The sequence below is a fragment of the Capricornis sumatraensis genome, chromosome 2 (genome assembly GCF_032405125.1).
Source record: "Capricornis sumatraensis isolate serow.1 chromosome 2, serow.2, whole genome shotgun sequence".
NCBI lineage: Eukaryota > Metazoa > Chordata > Mammalia > Artiodactyla > Bovidae > Capricornis > Capricornis sumatraensis.
In genome coordinates this window covers 194,053,583-194,077,122 of record NC_091070.1, presented here as the reverse complement: position 1 = coordinate 194,077,122, position 23,540 = coordinate 194,053,583, and the positions used below count along the sequence as shown (strand labels likewise).

Sequence of the window (23,540 nt, the reverse complement as noted above, 5' to 3'; positions counted from 1 at the left end):
GGAATGGGAATGGGGAGATGGATGGGCAGGGTGATGCCTGGTCAGGCCCACCCTCCTGTGGGCCTCCCCAGGACCCGCCTTCTTGCTCTCCCTTCTCATTCTGTGTGTTGGGAACAGAATTGAATCTGACATGGGGAAGGGAGACGGGCAAAGAGGTGATGACGACCCAGGGTGATCAGTGAACTGAGAAAGGAAGCTTGGATGATGGGCCAGGGATGGCTTCCTTGAGGAGGAGGCACTGGTGGTCTTAAAGAATGCATAAACAGTTCAGATGGCCTAGGAGGGATATTCCAGAAAAAGGAACAAGCATTTGTCAAAGCCTGCAAGTATGCTTGCTGAAAGTTGACTCTGGAATGGCCAGGCTTGTACCCTGAGGGCACAGGGGCTGGGGGTCAGAACTAGCAGGGCACTAATGCTGGGGAGCCAGTGCCCTTTGGATCCTCGTGACACCCTCCTCCTCGTAGAATTCCTTGTCCCTGCCCCCTCTCCCTGGGAGAATCATCTCTCCACAGAGCTCACAACAGAAACCATTCTGTCTTTAGAGTATGGTAGATTGGGTGAGGCTGGGATCAGCAGGACCCCTGAATACCCTCTTCTCCCCACTCCAGAACCCTCACTAATCTCAGTCATCAGGCCTCAGAGCCGCTGGACAAAGAGCCCCACCTCACAACAGAAACCATTCTGTCTTTAGAGTATGGTAGATTGGGTGAGGCTAGGATCAGCAGGACCTTGAATGCCCTCCTCCTCCCCACTCCTGAACCCTCACCAATCTCAGTCATCAGGCCTCGGAGCCGCTGGACAAAGAGCCCCACTTCTGCCTCACTCATCTGCTCCCGCTCCTTCAGGTCTGCACCTGCAGATGCAAGGGTGACAGCCCTTGGGAAATGACCTGGCACTGAATCCCAGGCTGTCAAAGGATCCAGCAATGGAAACCTGAAGAGAAGCAGCCAGAGAGGAAAGAGAAACACCAGGAAAACTCGGTCAGGGAAGCCAGGGAGGGAGGAGGAGTTCAAAAGAGAATCGATGCAAAACCAAAAAGATAAATTGGATTTCATCACAATTAAAAACTAATGCATCAAAAGCCACTATCAAGAGAGCAAAGACAACCCATGAATGGAAGGCAATACTGGCAAATCACACATCTGGTAAGGAACTGATATCTAGGCTATGTAAAGGTTTCCTACAACCAAAAACACAGGACTTCCCTGGGGATCCAGTGGTTTAAGACTCCATGCTTCCACTGCAGGGGGCACGGTTTGATCCCTGTTTGGGGAACTAAGATCATGCAAGTTGTGTAGAGTGGCCAAAAACAAACAAAGGACCTAAGTAGACATTTCTCCAAGGAAAATAAGCCAGTGGGATTTCCCACCAGGTCCAGTAGCTAAGATTGGGCTTCTAATGCAGGTGGCCCAAGTTTGATCCCTAGTTGGGGAACTAGAGCTCTCATGCCTGAACTAAAAGGTGGCATGTCACAATGAAGATTGAAGATCCTGTGTCCCTCAACGAAGACCCAGTGCAGCCAAATAAATATTTAAAAAAAGAAGATAAGGCAGTAAGCACTGAAAAGTGTTTTCAACATCATTGGGGAAATGCAAATAAAAACCACAATAGGATACTGCTTTTTACCCATTTAGACGGTGATTATAAACAACAAACAAAAAAGTGTTGACATTGGAGTGGAGAACTCTGATGTACTGCTGGTAGGAATGTCAAATGATACAGCTGCCATGAAAAATATTTTGGTGCTTCCTCCAAAAGTTCAAAGTAGGATTACTATGTGTTCCAGCCACTTTACTCCTAAGTATATACCCCAAAGAATTGAACGCAAGGACTCAAAACAGATACGTGCACACCAATGTTCATAGCAGTATTAATCACAATAGCCAAAATGTGGGAACCACCCAAGTCCGTCAACAGATGGATTAAAAAAATGTGGAATATATATGTGAAAAGGAATATTATTCACTTTTAAAAAGGATAGAAATTCTGCAATATGCTACAACATGGATGAACATGAAGTACATGATGCCAAGTGAAATAAGCTAGCCATGAAAGGACAAACGTATGATTCTACTTGTAAGAAATAGAGTAGACAAATTCGTAAAGATAGAAAGTAGAATGGAGGTTACTGGGTGTTAGGGAAATGCGGAGGAATTGCTTAATGAGTATGCAGTTTATTGAGATGATGAAAGTTTTCTGGAAATGGATAGTGGTGATTGTTGAATAATCTTGTGAATGCACTTAATGTCAGTGAATTTTACACTTAAAAGTGATTAAAATGTAAATTATGTGATTAAATGTAAATTTTGTATAATGTATAAAATGTGACAACTCACAAAACATTAAATAGTAATATAAAAATTTATTTTTTCCTGTTTTATTGAGAAATAATTGGCATACATCAGGTATAATTATTTTTTAAAAGAAGGGCTTGCTGGAAGAGGCTGAAGGTCAAGGAAGGTGAGGAGTGAGTGCAGGGGACAGTGGCATGGGCGTGGGCAGGGTCCTTCATGAGAGTAGTGCCAGTGGAGGGTCACTGAAGGCCAGATAGCCGGAGCCTGAGGCAGTAGTAAGCGGTGAATATACTGTCTGCAAGTCCTAGATTATGGGAAAGTCAGTTGGGAGAGCCCTCGGGAGTCTGATTAGTCCTAGCCCCTCAGTGACAGATCAGGAAACTGAGGCCCAGAGAGAGACAGGGACTAGCCCAGAATTCCAGAGCAAATTAGGGGCAGATTCAGACCTCCTGCACGCCTCCTACTTTCCTGTCGTTCACTAGCGGGGTGAGGAGCGGGGCTAACAGTCACGAAGTGACTGTGATGGAAGACGTCAGACCATGGGGGAGCCAAAGGAAGGGGCCGGAGTAGGACGAGGGCCTCGATCAGGGCAGCGGGGTCAGGCAGACTGGTCCGCATACTTCCCTTGCCACCTCCCTCCCCAGGCTGCTCACCTGGATCCTGACCGTTGAGGCCTGGGGACTGAGCCACATGCCCTTGAAACTGCCTGAGAATCACTCGCTTCCCAGCCTCGCCCTCCGCAGCCTCTTCCCGTCTCCTCAGTGCCCCCTCCACAGCCACCCCAGAGTCAGTTCTTAGCTCAACTCTCATTCGCTTGCTTCTTGTGGGCCTGGGATGCGGCATTTCTCGTCTCAGGAAGGAAGTCCATGGTGCTTGCCCTGTTGTGAGGACCAAATGGTGCAGAGACGTGGAAGAGCCTCATTGACAGGGACTGAAAGCTTGTGGGTGGGCAAAGGGGCAGTAAGCCAGTCCGATCTTGGCCACAGACCTGGTGAGTGTCGTTGGACTCCGTTTTCTCATTTCCTCAATGAAGGGTCAGAACGGAAAGAACAGGGATTTGGGAGTCAGAGAGGTCAAGTTCTAACTGAATTCTCACTAGCTGTGTTGCTCTAAGCAAGGAATTTCACCTCTGAGTTCACATCTTTAAAATGGGAATGAGTCCTGTGGTGTGTGTTAAGTCGCTTCAGTCATGTCCGACTCTTGGCAACCTTATAGACTGTAGCTCCCCAGGCTCCTCTGTCTATGGGGATTCTCCAGGCAAGAATACCGGAGTGGGTTGCCATTTCCTCCTACAAGGAATCTTCCCATCCCAGGGATCAAACCAGTGTCTCCTGTGTCCACAAGTGGGTTCTTCACCAGTAGTGCCACCTGGGAAGGCCGAGTCCTATGCTAAAACAACCTAAATATTCCCTAAATGCAGGCTGGTGGGAGCCCTGGGTTGGAGGCAAGGAAGGAAACCCACCTGCACAGAACACACCCTTCACTCCACTCCTGAAGATCACGACACGCACTTGCCGGTCCTCCCGAAGCTGGGCCAGAGCTTCCAGCAGCTGCAGAGGAGACCCGATCAGATACCTCCCAGCTCAGCCCCAGCCCACCCTGGTGCCCGCCCTTACTCACCTGACTGACGAAGACGTTCCCCAGGGCATTGCGGGCACTCGGTCTGTTCATCAGAATCTCAGCAATTCCTGCAGGGGACAGGGCAGCGTCAGGTGAGCCAGCTGCCCTGCTCACTCCTGGGCTGGGGCCTGGGATCTGGGCAGCCTCTACCCTTGATGAGCAGTGTGACCTGGGGCAGGTCACACACACTCAGGCCTCAGTTTTTCCAACCATAAAATCGGGAGAATAACCCTTGCCCTTTCTGCCTCACAGAAGGGCAAGGGCTTGAGGACCTCGGAGCACCATGGGGAGAGGGACGAGAATGACTGCCCCAGTGGTTCCTGCCTGCTTCTGCCATTGTGAGACACACACACACACCTACACACCCCTTCTTCAATTTCATGTATCTCTTTCCATGTGATTCTTTTCTCTACAGCCAGACTTCTTCCTCTCGAGCTGAATGAGTTATAACACCACCACCCAGAAATCTGGTGTGCCCTGACTCATTCACTGCTCCCACCTCCCCGTAAAAGAAACAAGTCTCCTGACTTTTTATGGTGATCACTTCCTTGCATTTCTTTACAATTTTATCACACAGATGGTCATCTCTAGACCATATAGTTTCAGTTCAGTCAAGTTCAGTCGCTCAGTTGTGTCCAACTCTGCGACCCCATGGATCGCAGCACACCAGGCCTCCCTGTCCATCACCAACTCCCGGAGTCCACTCAGACTCACGTCCATCGAGTCAGTGATGCCATCCAGCCATCTCATCCTCTGTCGTCCCCTTCTCCTGCCCCCAATCCCTCCCAGCATCAGTCTTTTTCAATGAGTCAACTCTTCACATGAGGTGGCCAAAGTACTGGAGTTTCAGCTTTAACATCATTCCTTCCAAAGAAATCCCTGGGCTGATCTCCTTCAGAATGGACTGGTTGGATCTCATTGCAGTCCAAGGACTCTCAAGATTCTTCTCCATCACCACAGTTCAAAAGCCTCAATTGTTCGGCACTCAGCCTTCTTCACAGTCCAACTCTCACATCCATACATGACCACAGGAAAAACCATGGCCTTGACTAGACAGACCTTAGTCGACAAAGTAATATCTCTGCTTTTGAATATGCTATCTAGGTTGGTCATAACTTTTCTTCCAAGGAGTAAGCATCTTTTAATTTCATGGCTGCAGTCACCATCTGCAGTGATTTTGGAGCCCCCCAAAATAAAGTAGACTTGCTAATTAATTAAAAAAAGAAAACTCTTAAAAGCTTGTTAAAGTCCTTAGGTTCTGCCTCTAGCCCTATCTTTTGCTCAGAGACATTTATTAAAGAAACTGGGGCAGGACTTCCCTGGTGGTCCATTGGCTAAGACTCCCTTAATGCAGGAAGCCTTGGTTCAATCCCTGGTCAGAGAACTAGATCCCACATGCTGCAACTAAGATTCCAAATACTGCCACTAAGACTGACACAACCAAAAAGAAATAAGAACCTGGGGCATTGACCTGTAAGTTTTCCTGCAGCATGGAATTTACTGATTGCACACTCATGGGGCAAGTGAGCAGATACCTCTGTGATAAGAATTTAACAACTAATCCCGAGGCTTGAGCACATTCACATTCTGTCCTCTTTGGCAAGAGAATATCCTTTGCCCTACTCATGTGATATTCTTTCATGAGAACCAGTGAAACTTCTTGAAAGGCTTTCCCGTATTCATTTAGTAATTTTCTTGCCTTCCATTCTCTTAAGTCTTCTCCAGTCCAGCTCCCACCCCGTCACTCGGCAGAAACCGTTCTCACCTAAGTGAGACCAGTGTAACCAGTGTGATCACATCACCAACCGAGGGACATATTTCCATCCTGCTCCCAGGCTCAGCAACAATGAACTCTCCTGGCCAAACACCTGCTCCTCCTTGAACATTTTCTGCTGTGGCCTTTTTGGTTTTTTCAGTACACAGGTTTTTTCAGAACAATTTTAGGTTCAGAGCAAAATGGAGTAGAAAGTGCTTCCCTGATGGCTCAGAGGGTAAAGAATATGCTTGCAATGCAGAAGACCCGGGTTCAATCCCTGGGTTTGGAAGATCCCCTGAAGAAGGAAGTGGCAACCCACTCCAGTATTCTTGCCTGGAGATTTCCATGGACAGAGGAGCCTGGCAGGCTACAGTCCATGGGATTGAAAAGAGTCGGACATGCCTGAGAAAGTGTGGAAGTTCCCATAAATCCTTTGCCCAGTGCACATGCAGAGCCTCCCACCAGAGTGGGACATTTGTTACCAGAGATTAACTTCCATGCCTATGTCATTACCACCCAGCCTTTATGTTTACCTTAGGGTTCACTCTCGGTGTTGCATATGCTATGGGTTTTGACAAACGTATAACAACATGTACCTGCCTGTGGCTCCACATTTTCCTAGCCTTCCTACCTCTCAGATGATGCCCTGCACTTCTTTTCTAGGTTTTCTTCTACCCAATTTAAAATATCTCAATTCATTTATTCAACATATATCTGTAATAAATAAGTCTTGGGTATATAATGTACATCATGGTGACTAGAGTTAGCAATATTTGTAAGTTGCTAAAACTGTACATCTTAGAAGTTCCCCTCACTCACACAAAAATGTGTAAGTGTGTGGTGATGGATCTTAACTACATTTACTGTGGGGATTATTTCATAATGTATACAAATACTGAACTGTTATGTACATGTGAAACAAATGGGACAAAGCAAAGGCTAACAGAATTTTGCCAAGAGAACACACTGGTCATAACAAGCACCCTCTTCCAACAACACAAGAGAAGACTCTACAAATGGACATCAGCAGATGGTCAATTCTGAAATCAGATTGATTAATATTCTTTTCAGCCAGATGGAGAAGCTCTATACAGCCAGCAAAAACAAGACCAGGAGCTGACTGTGGCTCAGATTATGAACTTACTGCAAAATTCAGACTTAAATTGAAGGAAGTAGGGAAAACCACTAGACCATTCAGGTATGACGTAAATCAAATCCCTTACCATTATACAGTGGAAGTGACAATTAGATTCAAAGGATTAGATTTGATAGACAGAGTGCCTGAAGAACTATGGATGGAGGTATGTGACACCCTATAGGAGGCAGTGATAAAGACCATCCCTAAGAAAAAGAAATGCAAAAAGGCAAAATGGTTGTCTGATGAGGGCTTACAAATAGCTGAAAAAAGAAGAGAAGCTAAAGGCAAAGGAGAAAAGGAAAGATAGACCCATTTGAATACAGCGTTACAAAGAATAGCAAGGAGAGATAAGAAAGCCTTCCTCAGTGATCAATGCAAAGAAAGAGAGGAAAACAATAGAATGGGAAAGACTAGAGATCTCTGCAAGAAAATTAGAGATACCAGGGGAAGATTTCATGCAAAATGGGCACAATAAAGGGCAGAAATGGTCTGGACCTAACAGAAGCAGAAGATATTAAGAAGCGGCGGCAAGAATACACAGAAGACCCTACATAAACACAATGGTGTAATCACCCACCTAGAGCCAGACATCTTGGAATGTGAAGTCAAGTGGGCCTTAGGAAGCATCACTACAAAGCTAGTGGAGGTGATGGCATTCCAGTTGAGCTATTTCAAATCCTGAAAGATGATGCTGTGAAAGTGCTGCATTCACTATGCCAGCAAATTTGGCAAACTCAGCAGTGGCCACAGGACTGGAAAAGGTCAGTTTTCATTCCAATTCCAAAGAAAGGCAATGCCAAAGAATGTTCAAACTACTGCACAATTGTACTCATCTCACACGCTAGTAAAGTAATGCTCAAAATTCTCCAAGCCAGGCTTCAACAGTACCTGAACATGAACTACCAGATGTTCAAGCTGGATATAGAAAAGGCAGAGGAACCAGAGAGCAAATTGCCAACATCCACTGGATTACCAAAAAGGCAATAGAGTTCCAGAAAAACATCCACTTCTGCTTTATTGACGATGCCAATAAACTGTGTTTGTTTTCACAACAAACTGTGGAAAATTCTTAAAAGTGGTAGGAATTCCAGACCACCTTACCTGCCTCCTGAGAAATGTACATGCAGGTCAATAAACAACAGTTAAAACTGGACATGGAACAACAGAGTGGTTCTAAATCGGGAAAGGAGTATGTCAAGGCTGTATATTGTCTCCCTGCTTATTTAACTTATATGCAGAGTACATCATGTGAAATGCTGGGCTGGATGAAGCACAAGCTGGAATCAAGATTGCCAGGAGAAATATCAATAACCTCGAATACACAGATGACAGCATCCTTATGGCAGAAAGCAAAGAAGAACTAAACAGCCTCTTGATGAAAGTGAAAGAGGAGAGTGTAAAAGGTGGCTTAAAACTCAACATTCATAAAACAAAGATCATGGCATCTGGCCCCATCACTTCTTGGCATATAGATGGGGAAACAGTGGAAACAGTGACAGATGTTATTTTCTTGGGCTCCAAAATCACTGCAGATGGTGCCTGCAGCCATGAAATTAAAAGATGCTTGCTCCTTGGAAGAAAAGCTATGACCAGCCTAGACAGCATTATTAAAAAGCAGAGACATTACTTTGCTGGCAAAGATCCATCTAGTCAAAGCTAAGGTTTTTCCAGTAGTCATGTATGGGTGTGAGAGTTGAACCGTAAAGAAAGCTGCGTGCTGAAGAATTGATGCTTTTGAACTGTGGTGTTCGAGAAGACTCTTTAGAGTCCCTTAGACTGCAAGATCCCACCAGTCAATCCTAAAGGAAATCAGTCCTGAATATTCATTGGAAGGGCTGATGCTGAAGCTGAGCCTGATGGGAAGAGCTAACTCATTGGAAAAGACCCTGATGCTGGGAAAGATTGAAGGCGGGAGAAGAAGAAAAGGGAGGATGAGTTGGTTGGATGGCTTCACTGACAGGATGGACGTGAGCTTGAGCAAGCTGCAGGAGTTGGTGATGGACAGTGAAGCCTGACATGCTGCAGTGCATGGGGTCACAAAGAGTAGGACATGACTGAGCGACTGAACTGAACTGAACATCTGAAACTAATAGGTCAACTGTATATTTTGATTAAAAAACCCACTTCATAACAAAAGATAACCACACAAAAGAAGATATACAAATGACCACTAAGCACATGAAAAGATGTTTAATTTCATTAGTCTCAAATAAATGAGAGTTTTAAAAAAGCCTAGATATGACTGTACACCAAATACAATGACTAAAACTAAGAAGATGAAAAATAAAAACCAAGTGTTGGTTATTAAAAAAAAAACAACAAACCCTGAATATCTAGCAAACAAGTTTGATGTAATAAATTGTGGGAGTTATAAGGATATGTAACAATCCCTGTCTTCAAAGGTTTGTTACATTAGTGCTTACAGCCTAATATAAGTAAATGATAATATGAGGTCATAAGTAAAACAAATACATAAAGTACTATAGGATTATAAATGGCAGCTCATAGATGGAAGCATTTGAACAAGGTGGAAATAGGTTAAAAAATTTCATTTTCAGAGTGAGGTATAGTGGGAAAAATACTACATGTAAGAGACTACTCCATTTGAAAAATTATATTTTATTGAATGTGTTAATTTCTATTGTACAGCAAAGTGATTCAGTTATATACATATATATCCCTTTTCCTATTCTTTTCCATTATGATTTATCACAAGATATTGAATATAGTTCCCTGTGTTATTCAGTAGGACCTTGTTTATCCATTCTGTATATAATAGTTTGCAAAGTAGTTGAAGTTCCGGAAAGGTCAGTCCAAGTTCTCTTTATTCAGTCATTTGTACAGTTTTGTATTTAACACACACTGGCCTCTGTACTAAACACTGATGTCAGAGATTAGAGCAGACTCAGTCCCTGTCCTCTTAGATCCTACAGTCTAACAGAGGAGATCGACATTCAACAAGGAATTACTATTTGTGACCAGTACATGGGGAAAAAAAGACAGGAGGCTGGGGGTTTAGAGTCGGCAGAGGGGAGCCCTAGTGTAGAGGATGAGCAGTGACTTCCTGGGGGAAGAAGCGACCTTTCAGCTGAGAGCTGAGGAATGAATAGGAGTTAGCCAGAAAAAAGCGTGTGTGTGTGTTGGTGGGAAAACCCTGAGTGTAGCAGAGCGGGTACTATAGGGTTTGTGGAACTGGGCCTTTAATGTGTTTTGGCTGCACCTGAGAATTAAACCAAGATGAAACAGATTAACAGGAGAAAAGCATATGAATTTGTTCAAATTTTATGTAACACACGAGCCCTCAAAAGGAAATGAAGACCCCAAGAATGGTAGGTCAATGTGCTATGACAAACCTAGGTAGCGTGTTGAAAAGAAGAGACATTACTCTGCTGACGGAGGTCTGTATAGTCGAGGCTATGGTCTTCCCAGTGGTCATGGACGGTTGTGAGAGTGTAAAAAACACACCTTTAAGAGTCTTTACAGTGGACCGTAAAGAAGGCAGAGTGCCAAAGACTGTGCCAAACACCTTTGAACTGTGGTGCTGGAGAAGACTCCTGACAGTCCCTTGGACAGCAAGGAGATCAAACCAGTCAATCTTAAGGGAAATCAACACTGAATACTCTTTCTTCTGATGCTGAAGCTGAAGTCCAGTATTTTGGTCACCTGATGTGAACAGCTCGCTCTTTGGAAAAGTCCCTGATGCTGGAAAAGATCGAGGCCAGAAGGAGAAGAGGGCGTCAAGGATGAGATGGCTGGATGGCATCATCCATGTAATGAGTATGAACTTGGGCAAACTCTGGGAGATGGTGACGGACAGGGAGGCCTGGTGTGCTGCAGTCCACAGGGTCGCAAAGAGATGGACACAACTGGGTTGACACAACCCACAACACGCTTTTATAGCAGGCTGAAGGAAGAGCAGCAACTGTGGCAAAGTTAACTGTGTGGGAGGCTACAGGAAGATAAGCAAGATAAGGCCTGTTTCTACACAGTTGTCTGTTCACACTTGGCTGTTTCAACACACTTGTCTGTTTGTACAGGATTCTCTTGGCTTCAACTCCCTGTTGAAGAATGTTTTTTTAAATCTCCAGTTTCAGGAAGGGCATTTTTCAAATGGGAGTTTTTATCTTCTGTTTTCAGTAAGAAAAGGGGAGAAGCATGCCTTTCTTGCATCTGCTGTTTATTTCAAGCGGCTTTAGCTCAAAAATATCCCTTTGCCAATGTAGTGTAGCATATTTCTTGGCGGGGGAAGGGGGGCACCTTTTAGTGTCTTCTAGAACTGGAGGAGTTCAGAAGAAAGGGAGAGCCCCGTGAGGCATGACAGGAGAGTCAGGAGGGCTGCGCTTGCTTGTCTGCCCCTTCTCCTTCTCCCCACTTCCCACGCACGTGCTCGCCTCCTGTACACTCAGGACTGCCCCGCACACCCAGCCTGCTTTCCTCTGAGCTCCAAGCCTGAATATATCCTGCTGCTCACTTGACATCTAGACCAACAAGTCAAAAAATGATCAGTCTTTCTTCTGCTCCTTTGGTGAGTGAATGACATATCAAGTCAGAGGTCTCTTCTGTTGCCTCCATTCTTCTGAGAGTAAACTTGAAGTTTACTCAGTGTCCGAGGCAGACAGTTCAACCTCTTGGATCTCAGAACTTTTGGCTCACAGCCTGCCCTCCTGCAGCCACTAAGCTGGTGGGCTCTTCCTTGAAGTTCACTCTTCTGAGTAAACTTGAAGTTTACTCAGTGTCCGAGGCAGACAGTTCAACCTCTTGGATCTCATACTTTTCAGCTCACACCCTGCCCTCCTGCAGCCACTAAGCTGGTGGGCTCTTCCTTCTATTACATGAATGCCCCAACTGGCCCACTGTCCTCAGTTTTGCCTCCCCTTCCCCTTCCACATTCATTCCTGTATTTGGGTCAAAGTCATCTTTCTAACTCAAATCTGACCATATTCTTCTTGCTTCCCTTTTCATCAGAATTCAGTCTAAATCCTTATTACCACCCAAAAGATTCCCTACAGTCTGGCCTTTGTACATCACTCTGACCTCATGTGTCGAATCAGGGCCAAGTGTGGGGAACAGAGACTGACCCTGGGCAGAGGCTCAAATACTGTTATGCCTTCTTGGCTGTTTCCCCTCCTGTAAAATGTCAGGATGGATTAGAGGAGTGTGTTCATCAATCCTTTGGTCTTCAAAGGCCTCTTCTTCTTTTCTCTCAGTGTACCTAGTTTTGTGGAACAAGCAGAATTTATTAAGATGATGTTCTCAGTGTAAGTTGATCTGAGATAGTCGGAAGGGCCAGTGAAAGTTCTGGTGCTCTCAAGGGCAAGGCTTTACAGCCACAGTTAAAGAACTGTGGTCTAGGACAGAGAACTGTAATATGCAGTCTAGGTGGCTTCGTCAGCCTCCCTGGAAACCTTCATAGAACTCTTTGAGCCCCGCAGGCCTGGAGGTCCCACTGAGGAACTCAGATGTCCCAAAGGTCCTCCTCTCCAGAAAAGAAAAAGTTGCAACCTGGGGAAGGGAAACTGGTGGATACAGAGAAACCACATCAGAAGGGTTGAGGAGAACAGTCTAGGTCCAAGGCCACTGTGGCAGATAGACTTTAGAGGGGCCCCGGTGTTCATATCCTGAATAATCCCCTTCCCTTGAATGTGGGCAGAACCCGTGAATTGCTTCTAACCAAGAGAACACAGGAAAGGTCATAAAAGATCACTTCTAAGATTAGGTCCAATTATATGACAAGAATAATGAGATGTCACTTCTGTGATTAGTTTATAATGTATAAAGACCCTGTATTGGACTTCCCTGGTGGTCCACTGGTAAAGAATCTGCCTGCCAGTGCAGAGGACGTGGGTTCATTTCCTGACCCAGGAAGATTCCATATACCGCCTGGCAATTAAGCTAATTCACCACAGCTAGTGCCCAGATCCTTAAACCTGCGAGCCACAGCTGTTGAAGCCTGCGTACGCTGGAGCCCAAGCTCCGCGACAAGAAGCCAACGCAGTGAGAAGCCTGCACATGGCAATTAGAGCGCAGCCCCTGCTCGTGCAGCTAGAGGAATCCTGCGTGCAGGAAGAACCAGCGCAGCCACAACGAGATGAAACTTGAAAAGCCTGTGTTACTAGCACATGCTAGTGGGCCCATGGATATGGTCCTGGGGCAGGGTCCTGTGGGCAGCCTCTGGGAGCTCAGAGTGGACCCTGGCCAACAGGAAGAAAACAGGACTTCAGCACTACAACAGGATATGAATTCTGTCAGTAGCCTGAGGAACCTGGAAGCAGATCCATCCCCAGTTGAGCCTATGATGAGGGACCATAGCCCCTGCCAACTCTGGGACTGCAGCCTGATAAAACCCTAAAGCAGAGAACCCAGCAAAATTGTGCCTGGACTTCTGACCTATGGAAACTATGAGATAATAAATGTATGCTATTTTAGCAACAGTCTGTGGTAATATGTTATGTGGCAGTAGAAAATAAATATAATCATGATATCCTGGGGTTGGCAGGAACTTTCCTCTCTCTTCACTTTCCTGTTCGGCCTTTCCTTTTTCTCTGGCTAACTCTCTCCCATATTTCATCTCTAGCTCTCTCTTGCAGAACGCAAATATGGCGCTTGGCTGAAGTCACAGCTCAGTCACATACCAGCTCCATGGCCTTGGACAAGTTACTTTATCCTTCTGACCTTCACTTTCCTGATCTATAAATAGAAATACTAAAAAGGTTGTAATGAAGATTAAAAGAGATAATGTTCATAAGTGTATAACCAGAGTTTGTGGGCACTTTGAGCAAGGAAAATGCACAGAAGCTGGTGAAAGTCTAGGACCCAATATGATGTGTGAGCTCTAAGCTGGAGACTTAAGGGGCCAGACAGGGTGTCTTTGGCTTTCATTCATTCACCTGACAATGTTCAGCTCTTACTCCCACATGGCAGGCCCCGGAGAAACAGAGGACTCAGCCGTGGCCCCTGACTTCTTAGTTGATACCCTATTCTGGGAACATTGTCCTTGCTGGACCCCAGTAATAATGATGGGTTTGCATTGCACCCTCTCTACTCTTATCAGACTCCTGTGATGGTTTGATCTGCTTAGCAGAAGACCTAGAGTCACATCGATCTTGGTCTGGATCACACAGTGATGTGGGTGGGAGTCGATAGAAACCACTGGAAGGTCGTGTGGGTATGTGTGTTCAGTTGCTCAGTAGTGTCTGACTCTTTGTAATCCCTATGGACTGTAGCCTGCAAGGCTCCTCTGTCCATGGGATTCTCAAGGCAAGAACACTGGAGTGGCATTGCCATTCCCTTCTCCAGGGGATCTTCCTGGCCCAGGGATCAAACCCAAGTCTCCTGTGTCTCCTGCACTGGCAGATTCTTTTACTGCTGAGCTGTGTGGGAAGCCTTAATAATCCCTTAGTATATAGAGGGGGAAACTGAGGCTCAGAAAAGAAAAGAAATGTTCCAGAGTTACTAGGTGGACCCAGCTAGCAATCCTCACTCTCAGAGTTAACAAGTGATGAAGAAGACAAGTCCAGAAAGAAGGAATGTAAAAGGACAAGGGTGGGGGCTGCTGCTGCTGCTGCTAAGTCGCTTCAGTCGTGTCTGACTCTATGCGACCCTATGGACAGCAGCCCACCAGGCTCCTCTGTCCACAGGATTCTCTAGAATACTGGAGTGGGTTGAAGAGGGTGTAATTCCTAAGTGGTTTACAAAGGTAGAGAGGGAGGAGAGGACCCAAGTCAGGGGCATAGTTAGAAGGAAACACTGAAGTGGGATGGCTTAAAATGAACAAACCCATGGTTGAAGAGATAGGTAACATGGTCAGGGTGTGGTGGAGAACCTTGAATATTCAGCTCAGGAGCTGGAGTAAAGCCATAAGGGTGAGGAGTGGTTAACGGGCTAATCTCATTTTCGAAGACAACAGGCACAATGTGACAATGCTCTGATGCTGTCACAACAAGTGGAAGGCACGACTGGTGACTTCTGGGAGGATGGTGGGATGGTTCTCCTGTGTGTGGGTCTCCTCCTCATGCCTCCTCCACTGCCTCTTGGTTTCCTTATCTCCTTCCCTCTAGAACATTCTGTATGCCCTCTGCCAGCGGCAGAAGCTTAATCTCCTGATGCTTATACTTTTGTTCAGTGGCTCAGTCATTTCTGACTCTGTGACTCCACTGACTGCAGCACACCTGTCCTTCATCATCTAGAGTTTGCTCAAACTCATGTCCATTGAGTTGATCATGCTATCCAACCATCTTATCCTCTGTCTCCCCTTCTCCTCCATCTTTCCCAGCATCAGGATCTTTTCCAGTGAGTCAGCTCTTTGCATCAGGTGGCCGAAGTATTGGAGCTTCAGGTTCAGCATCAGTCCTTCCAATGAATATTCCAGGTTGATTTTCTTTAGGATTGACTGGTTTGATCTCCTTGCAATCCAAGGTACTCTCAAGAGCCTTCTCCAGCACCACAGTTCAAAAGCATCAATTCTTTGGCACTCAGACTTCTTCAAGGGCTTCCCTGGTAGTTCAGAGGCTTTCCTGGTGGTTCAGATGGTAAAGAATTTGCCTGCAATGAGGGAGACCTGGGTTTGATCCATGGGTTGGGAAGATCCCTTGGAGGAGGGCGTGGCAACCTACTCCAATATTCTTGCCTGGAGAATCCCCATGGACAGAAGAGCCTGGTGGGCTACAGTCCATGGGGTTGAAAAGAGTCAGACACAGCTGAGTGACTAAGCATACAGCACAGCAGAGCTGGTGGTTCAGACAGTAAAGAATCTGCCTGCAATGAAGGAGAACTTGGGATCCATCCTTGGGCTGGGAAGATCCAATGGCGAAGGAAATGGCAACCCACTCCAGTTATCTTGCCTGGAGAACTCCATGGACAGAGGAGCCTAGTGGGCTACAGACCTTGGAGTCACAAAGAGTCAGACATGACGGAGTGACTAACACATTGCTGTATATTGTCACATATCCAATTCTCATATCCATACGTGACTACTGGAAAAACCATAGCTTTGATTATGCGGACCTTTCTCAGCAAAGCGATGTCTCTGCTTTTTAATATGCTTCTAGGTTGGTCATAGCTTTTCTTCTAAGGAGCAAGCATCTTTTAATTTCATGGTTGCAGTTACCATCTGAGCTGATTTTGGAGCCCAAGAAAATAAAGTCTGACACTGTTTCCACTGTTTCCCCATCTATTTCCCATGAAGTGATGGGACCAGATGCCATGATCTCAGTTTTTTGAGTGCTGAGTTTTAAGCCAGGTTTTTCACCCTCCTCTCTCACTTTCATCAAGAGGCTCTTTAGTTCCTCTTCACTTTCTGCCATAAGAGTGGTATTATCTGCATATCCGAGGTTGTTGATACTTCTCCCGGCAATCTTGATCCCAGCTTATGCTTCATCCAGCCCAGCATTTCACATCTGTACTCTGCATATAAGTTAAATAAACAAGGTGACGATATACAGCCTTGATATACTCTTTTCCCAATTTGGAACTAGTCCAGCTCCATGTCCAGTTCTAACTGTTGCTTCTTTACCTGCATATAGATTTTTCAGGAGGCAGGTCAGATGGTCTGGTATTCCCACCTCTTTAAGAATTTTCCACAGTTTGTTGTGATCTACACAGTCAAAGGCTTTGGAGTAGTCAATAAAGCAGAAGTAGATGTTTTTCTGTAACTTTCTTGCTTTTTCGATGATCCATTGGATATTGGCAATTTGATCTCTGGTTCCTCTCCCTTTTCTAAATCCAGCTTGAATATCTGGAAGTTCTCGGTTTACATACTGTTGAAGCCTGGCTTGGAGAATTTTGAGCATTACTTTGCTTGCATGTGAAATGAGTGCAATTGTGTTGTAGTTTGAACATTCGTTGGTATTACCCTTCTTTGGGATTGGAATGAAAGCTGTCCCTTTCCAGTCCTGTGGCCACTGCTGAGTTTGCCACATTTGCTGGCATCTCAATGCAGCGCTTTAACAACATCATCCTTTAGGATTTGAAATAGCTCGGCTAGAATTCCATCACCTCCACTAGCTTTGTTTGTAGTAATGCTTCCTAAAAAGCCCACTTGACTTCACGTTCCAGGATATCTGGCTCTAGGTGAGTGATCACAGCATCGTGATCATTAAGACGTACAGTTCTGTGTATTCTTGCCGCCTCTCCTTAATATCTTCTGCTTCTGTTAGGTCCTTTACCATTTCTGTCCTTTATTGTGCCCATCTTTGCATGAAATGTTCCCTTGGTATCTCCAATTTTCTTGAAGAGATCTCTAGTTTTTCCTATTCTATTATTTTCCTCTATTTCTTTGGATTGTTAACTTAAGAAGGCTTTCTTATCTCTCCTTACTATTCTCTGGAACTCTGCATCCAGGTGGGTGTATCTTTCCTTTTCTCCTTTGCCTTTTGCTTCTCTTCTTTTCTCAGCTACTTGTAAGGCCTCCTCAGACAACCATTTTACCTTTTTGTATTTTTCTTGGGGATGGTTTTGATCACCACCTCCTGTACTGTGTTACAAACCTCCATCCATAGTTCTTCAGGCACTCTGCCTATCATATCTAATCCCTTGAATCTATTTCTTACTTCCACTGTATAATCATAAGGGATTTGATTTAGGTTATACCTGAATGGCCTAGTGGTATTCCCTACTTTCTTCAATTTAATTTTTAATTTTGCAATAAGGAGTTCATCATCTGATTCAAGGTCAGCTCCTGTCTTTTTTTTTGTTTTTTCACTGACTGTATAGAGCTTCTTCATCTTTGGTTGCAAACAATATAATCAGTCTAATTTCTATATTGGCCATCTGGTGATATCCATGTGAAGAGTCAGCTCTTATGTTGTTGGAATAGGGTGTTTGCTATGATCAGTGCATTCTCTTGGCAAAACTCTGTTAGCCTTTGTGCTGCTTCATTTTATACTCCAAGGTCAAACCTGCCTGTTACTCCAGGTATCTTTTGACTTCCTACTTTAGTCCCCTATGAGGAAAAGGACATCTTTTTTTGGTGTTAGTTCTAGAAGGTCATGTAGGTCTTCATAGAGCTGTTCAGCTTCTTTGGTATTAGTGGTTGGGTCACAGGCTTGGATTACTGTGATACTTGTTATTTCTGGATAAAAAATTCTCCTATCTACAAGTGAGCCATGATAATTTTTCAACTAATGTACAAGTCTGTGTTCTTAGTCTCTAATTACTAGAAGAATAGTGATGTCCATTAATAGTTGAGAACACAGGTTTTAAAATCAGACCTGGTTCATGTTGCTTAAACTCTCTGTTCCTCAGTTTATTGATCTGTAAAGTTGGGAGAATAGTTATAGCTATTTCAAGGCAAACACTGTTGTGCGTTTGGCAGTGAACAAAGCATGAGAGCAACTGGGGTATTCTCTAACCCTAGCCATCCCACATGGCCAGAGAGTTCTCACCAAGTGAGGTAGTTGGACGCCAGAAGCCTCTTCATGTCCATCAAAAGTGAGGGATGTATGTAGGGAACGGTATGCAATATCACAAAGCAAGGAACAGTTCTTCAACAGCTCTTCAACTTAGTATCAAGCAAGAAAAAAGAAGAAATATGAGATGCCTAGAACAATACAATCTGTGTAAACTAAAACTTGGACACGGTGCTACTTTAAACATGGGGAAGGTTAGAGGGGTTGGTCCGGGGGAGAAAGTAAAGACAAGAGGAACTTGCCCAGCTGGTGACACAACAGCAGATTGCAAAGTCCAATCACTGCCCTTCACCCTCCTTCACAAATAACACTACCCCCAAACAGAAACAAAACAAAATATAACACGACCAAGAAAACCCAACACATGGCTCAATCAAGGTGTTCTTGACAGTGACTGCCGTGAACTTTCCCTGGAGTCAGCAGGGCTCCACACAGCAGCTGCAAGGGGATTGCACAGGAGGGCGCCAAGCACTCCTCCGGGCCTCTCCTCTCTCCCTTCCCCTCTTTCCTCCCACCCCTCCCTACTCTTCAGCTCCTCCTCTCCAGGAGGCGGGACACCCTAAGCCAAATTGGAATTGGCTCAGCTGTCCCAGCCCACTGGAACCTTGCCAGGACACTCAGCCTGGGAGGAAAATCAGGCATTTTAAAGCTGTAGTCGGGGGTGGGCTTGCTGGTAGTGAGTTCTACCCTTGAACGAGTCCCTTCTCTTTCCTCACAGCCCCAGGCCACTAAATCTGGGGCTGAGGAGACCAATATTGACGCAGAATCCCTTCACGGTTACAGTGGGGGCGGCAGGTAAGGTGGTCACCTACCAAAGGATTTAGGCCAGGGGAGGCTCTACTCGGATGCAGGAACTTTGGGGTCCAATCCTCAAACACACTGAGCAACCTGCCTCCCCCTTACTGGTTTTGGGGTAGGAGACAGACGGGCCCTTGGGCCAGACAGCTGATGTTTATCAGTGGAGTAAAACTGAAGCTTCTCACCCAGACCCGCCAAGGACAAAGCTAGTGTCAGTAAATGAGCTCTGCTGGAATAAAGAGGTAAGATGATCACCCCTGAGGTCAAGAAAAATGTCCTTGTCTACACATGTGCAGGAAGGCTTTTTAGGGATCAAAAAGGGTGGGGTTGCCGCCCCTTAGTAAGCGTGGACACACCCTCATAAATTTCTGCAGTGGGATCCATCTTAGCAAAAAGTTGCCCAGGCATGTTGGGGAGGTCCTAGGACCAGTCAGGTGTGAAGAAACAAGATAATTTGCCATATAGAAACACCCAAAGGCTGTCCTTTATAAGTGGTTTAACTCACCTCTTTACTGGCCTCCTCCTCGTTAGAGAGGCCACTGATAGCCTTTCTCTCTGGGTATATATTTCTGCCTAGCTTTTCTGACTTAAATATAACTGCTTCTCTGTTGCTCTCCCATATGTTGTGCTGTGTCTGTAATAGTAAGCTTTGTACCTGTTTTTACAGTCTTTGCCTCCTTGAAACATTCTTGTTTTCAAATGTCTTCTTTCCTTCTAGCCTCTCCCTGCTGGTGGTCTAGCAGCTAGGATTCCTGGTTTTCATCCAGGCTACCCAGGTTCAGTTTCTGGGTGGGGAACCTAAGTTCTCTCAGGACCACTCACTGGTTTCTCTCTCTCAGATCAGTTTCAATCTGCCTCCCTATAGTGGGAGTGCTGGCCATGGGTCCGTACCGTTCAACAGCACCAGGCATGTCAGGCCTGCCTCTCAGCCAGCCGGAGCTCACCCCAGCCGCCTTCTGGGCTCTGGGCACTTACCCTGGTCTGGACCCGCCAGAGCGCACACCTGGATCTCCCGGCCAGCAGGCCCGGCGTTGGAGGAGCAGCCGCGGGTCTCAAGCGGCCTCCAGGGGCGCGGAAAGCGCAGGGTGCTGGTCAGGACGCGCAGCATGGGGGCCCACTTTGGGAACGGGCCACTCGGCCCTCCACCACCGCCTCCCGCTGAAAGCTCGCTGCTCTGCTCCAGGCCTTTACAAACTGCTCCTCCTATGGGCCGAGAGCCCTGCGCAGCTCCCTGAGCCTGTAGGAAACCGGAAGACGTGGGTAAAGAGAAAGCCCGGCTCTGCTGTGTGCTTTAGCACAAGGCTGCCAATCTCCTGAGTGCCAAAATTTTCATCTGTAAAGCGCGGGTAATGAAAGTGACAAGTGCCAAAGATAAAGAAAGCTGGAAGCTAAAGTAGTGAGAACAGATTTTACTCAGTAATACGCCGTTGCAAAAGAGAAATGTCCAGCATGAACTCTTAACATAGTTTCTAACAGCTCAAGGACACATCCCTAGGATGACTCTAGCCCCTTTTGAAGTGCCTGCGTGAGAAAACTCAAGACTGCCGCAGGGTCTTGTTCCAGCCAATACCTGAAGGTAAGGCTCCTATCTCCCAGTCTCTGAGGGAGCCTAAGCTTGCAGAAGGGACAGCAAAACTAGAATAGTCCCATGTGAACTAACCCCGCTCTTCGTATTTTTTAAGTTTTCACTTCCCTGACTGTCCACAGTCCTGGCTCACCCACTTCCTTATTCCTTCATCCTCCTTGTAAAATCTGTTCTCACTACTTTAAGGGAGGCTGAAGCCCAGTAGAGAAGAGGGCTCAGAGGACCCTGGCTAGAGTCTGGTGATAGAATCTTTTTTTTTTTTTTTAATTGGAGGCTAATTACTTTACAATATTGTGGTGGTTTTTGCCATACACTCACATGAATCAGCCATGGGTGAACATGTGTTCCTCATCCTGAATGCCCCTCCCTCCTCCCTCCCACCTTATCTCTCAGGGTGCACCAGCCCTGAGCACCCTGTCTCAAGCATCGGACCTGGACTGGCGAGCTATTTCCATATGATAATATACATGTTTCAATGCTATTCTCTCAAATCATCCCACCCTCGCCTTCTCCCACAGAGTCCAAAAGTCTGTTCTTTACATCTGTGTCTCTTTCGCTGTCTCACATATAGCCTCATTGTTACCATCTTTCTAAATTCCATATATATGTGTTAATATACTGCATTGATGTTTTTCTTTCTGACTTACTTCACTCTGGATAATAGGCTTCAGTTTCATCCACCTCATTAGAACTGATTCAAATGCATTCTTTTTAATAGCTAATTAATAGTCCATTGTGTATATGTACCACAGCTTTCTTATCCATTTGTCTGCCAATGGACCTCTAGGTTGCTTCCATGTCCTGGCTATTGTAAACAGTGCTGCGATGAACATTGGGGTACACGTGTCTCTTTCAATTCTGGTTTCCTCAGTGTGTATGCCCAGCAGTGGGATTGCTGGGTCATATGGCAGTTCTAGTTCCAGTATTTTAAGGAATCTAGTCAAGGCTATGGTTTTCCAGTAGTCATGTATGGATGTGAGAGTTGGACTGTGAAGAAGGCTGAGCACCACAGAATTGATGCTTTTGAACTGTGGTGCTGGAGAAGACTCTTGAGAGTCCCTTGGACTGCAAGGAGTCCATTCTGAAGGAGATCAACCCTGGGATTTCTTTGGAGGGAATGATGCTGAAGCTGAAACTCCAGTACTTTGGCCACCTCATGCAAAGAGTTGACTCATTGGAAAAGACTGATGCTGGGAGGGATTGGGGGCAGGAGGAGACGGGGACGACAGAGGATGAGATAGCTGGATGGCATCACTGACTCGATGGACGTGAATCTGAGTGAACTCTGGGAGTTGGTGATGGACAGGGAGGCCTGGCATGCTGCGATTCATGGGGTCCCAAAGAGTCGGACACGACTGAGCGACTGAACTGAACTGAACTGAAGGAATCTCCTCACTGTTCTCCATAATGGCTGTCCTAGTGTGCATTCCCACCAACAGTGTAAGAGGGTTCCTTTTTCTCTGCACCCTCTCCAGCATTTATTGTTTGTGGAATTTTTGATAGCAGCCATTCTGACCATCGTGAGATAGTACCTCATTGTGGTTTTGATTTGCATTTCTCTTATAATGAGTGATCTTGAGCATCTTTTCATGTGTTTGTTAGCAGTTAAACTGTATTATTCATTGATTTGTTATTTCTTTATAGGTTGCATAACCATAACCACTCCCCATTAGAGAATATTTTCATCACTCTAACAGGAAACACTATCCAGTTGGCAGACATTTTCCATTTCCCCCTTCATCTGGGCCCTGGCATCCACTTTGCTATTTTCTGCCTTTAGAGAATTACCTAGTCTGTGACATATTCATTCACATGAACAGAATAATGCAATATGCAGCCTTTTGTGCCTGGCTTCTTTTAATTATCATGATCATTTCAGAGTTATGGCATGTTATAGCATGTATCAGAACTCCATACATTTGATGGCTGAATAATATTGCACTGGCATGTTTTATTTATTCGATCACCAGTTGATGAACATTTGAGTCATTTCAACACTTTTTTTCTTGTTTTAATTTATTCCTCATTAAACTTTCTTTATTTTTAATTAAATAATTTTAAATATTACAATTTAATGGCTTTTTTGCCCATTTTTTGATTGGGTCACTTATTTTTCTGGAATTGAGCTACAGGAGTTGCTTGTATATTTTTGAGATTAATTCTTTGTCAATTGCTTCATTTGCTATTATTTTCTCCCATTCTGAGGGCTGTCTTTTCATGTTGCTTATAGTTTCCTTCATTGTGCAAAAGCTTTTAAGTTTAATTAGGTCCTATTTGTTTATTTTTGTTTTTATTTCCATTACTCTGGGAGGTGGGTCACAGAAGATCCTGCTATGATTTACGTCAGAGAGTGTTTTGCCTATGTTTTCTTATAAGAGTTTTATAGTTTCTGGTCTTAACATTTAGATCTTTAATCCATTTTGAGTTTATTTTTATGGTGTTAGAAAGTGTTCTAGTTTCATTCTTTTACAAATGGTTGATCAGTTTTCCCAGCACCAATTGTTAAAGAGATTGTCTTTTTTTCATTGTATATTCTTGCCTCCTTTGTCAAAATTAAGGTGTCCAAAGGTGCGTGGATTTATCTCTGGGCTTTCTATTTTGTTCCATTGATCTATATTTCTGTCTTTGTGCCAGTACCATACTGTTCTGATGACTGTAGCTTTGTAGTACAGCCTGAAGTCAGGCAGGTTAATTCCTCCAGTTGCATTCTTCTTTCTCTAGATTGCTTTGGCTATTCAAGGTTTTTTGTATTTCCATACAAATTGTGAAATTATTTGTTCTAGTTCTCTGAAAAATACCGTTGGTAGCTTGATAGGGATTGGATTGAATCTATAGATTGCTTTAGGTAGTATACTCATTTTCACTATATTGATTCTTCCAATCCATGAACATGGTATATTTCTCCATCTATTTGTGTCATCTTTGATTTCTTTCATCAGTGTTT

General features: G+C 45.0%; 1 protein-coding gene across 5 annotated transcripts in view; it reads right to left on the bottom strand.

Annotated features, from left to right (window-relative positions):
* Positions 1-20,236, bottom strand: part of LOC138074546 (enoyl-CoA hydratase domain-containing protein 2, mitochondrial) — a 30,359-nt gene extending 10,123 nt beyond the window's left edge. For 2 of the 5 annotated variants that reach the window (XM_068966715.1, XM_068966717.1), the window contains exons 1-4: positions 19,987-20,236; positions 3,915-3,982; positions 3,757-3,844; positions 767-853 (exon numbers count right to left, since the gene is read on the bottom strand). In XM_068966715.1, coding sequence (XP_068822816.1) covers positions 767-853; positions 3,757-3,844; positions 3,915-3,982; positions 19,987-20,119 — 376 coding nt within the window. In that variant the 5' untranslated portion in view covers positions 20,120-20,236. Of the gene's footprint in view, positions 1-766; positions 854-2,408; positions 3,173-3,756; positions 3,845-3,914; positions 3,983-11,886; positions 11,967-19,986 lie in introns of those variants that run through there. The other 3 variants (XM_068966719.1, XM_068966718.1, XM_068966716.1) reach the window with 3 other exon arrangements.
* Between the last annotated feature and the right edge of the window lie 3,304 nt (positions 20,237-23,540).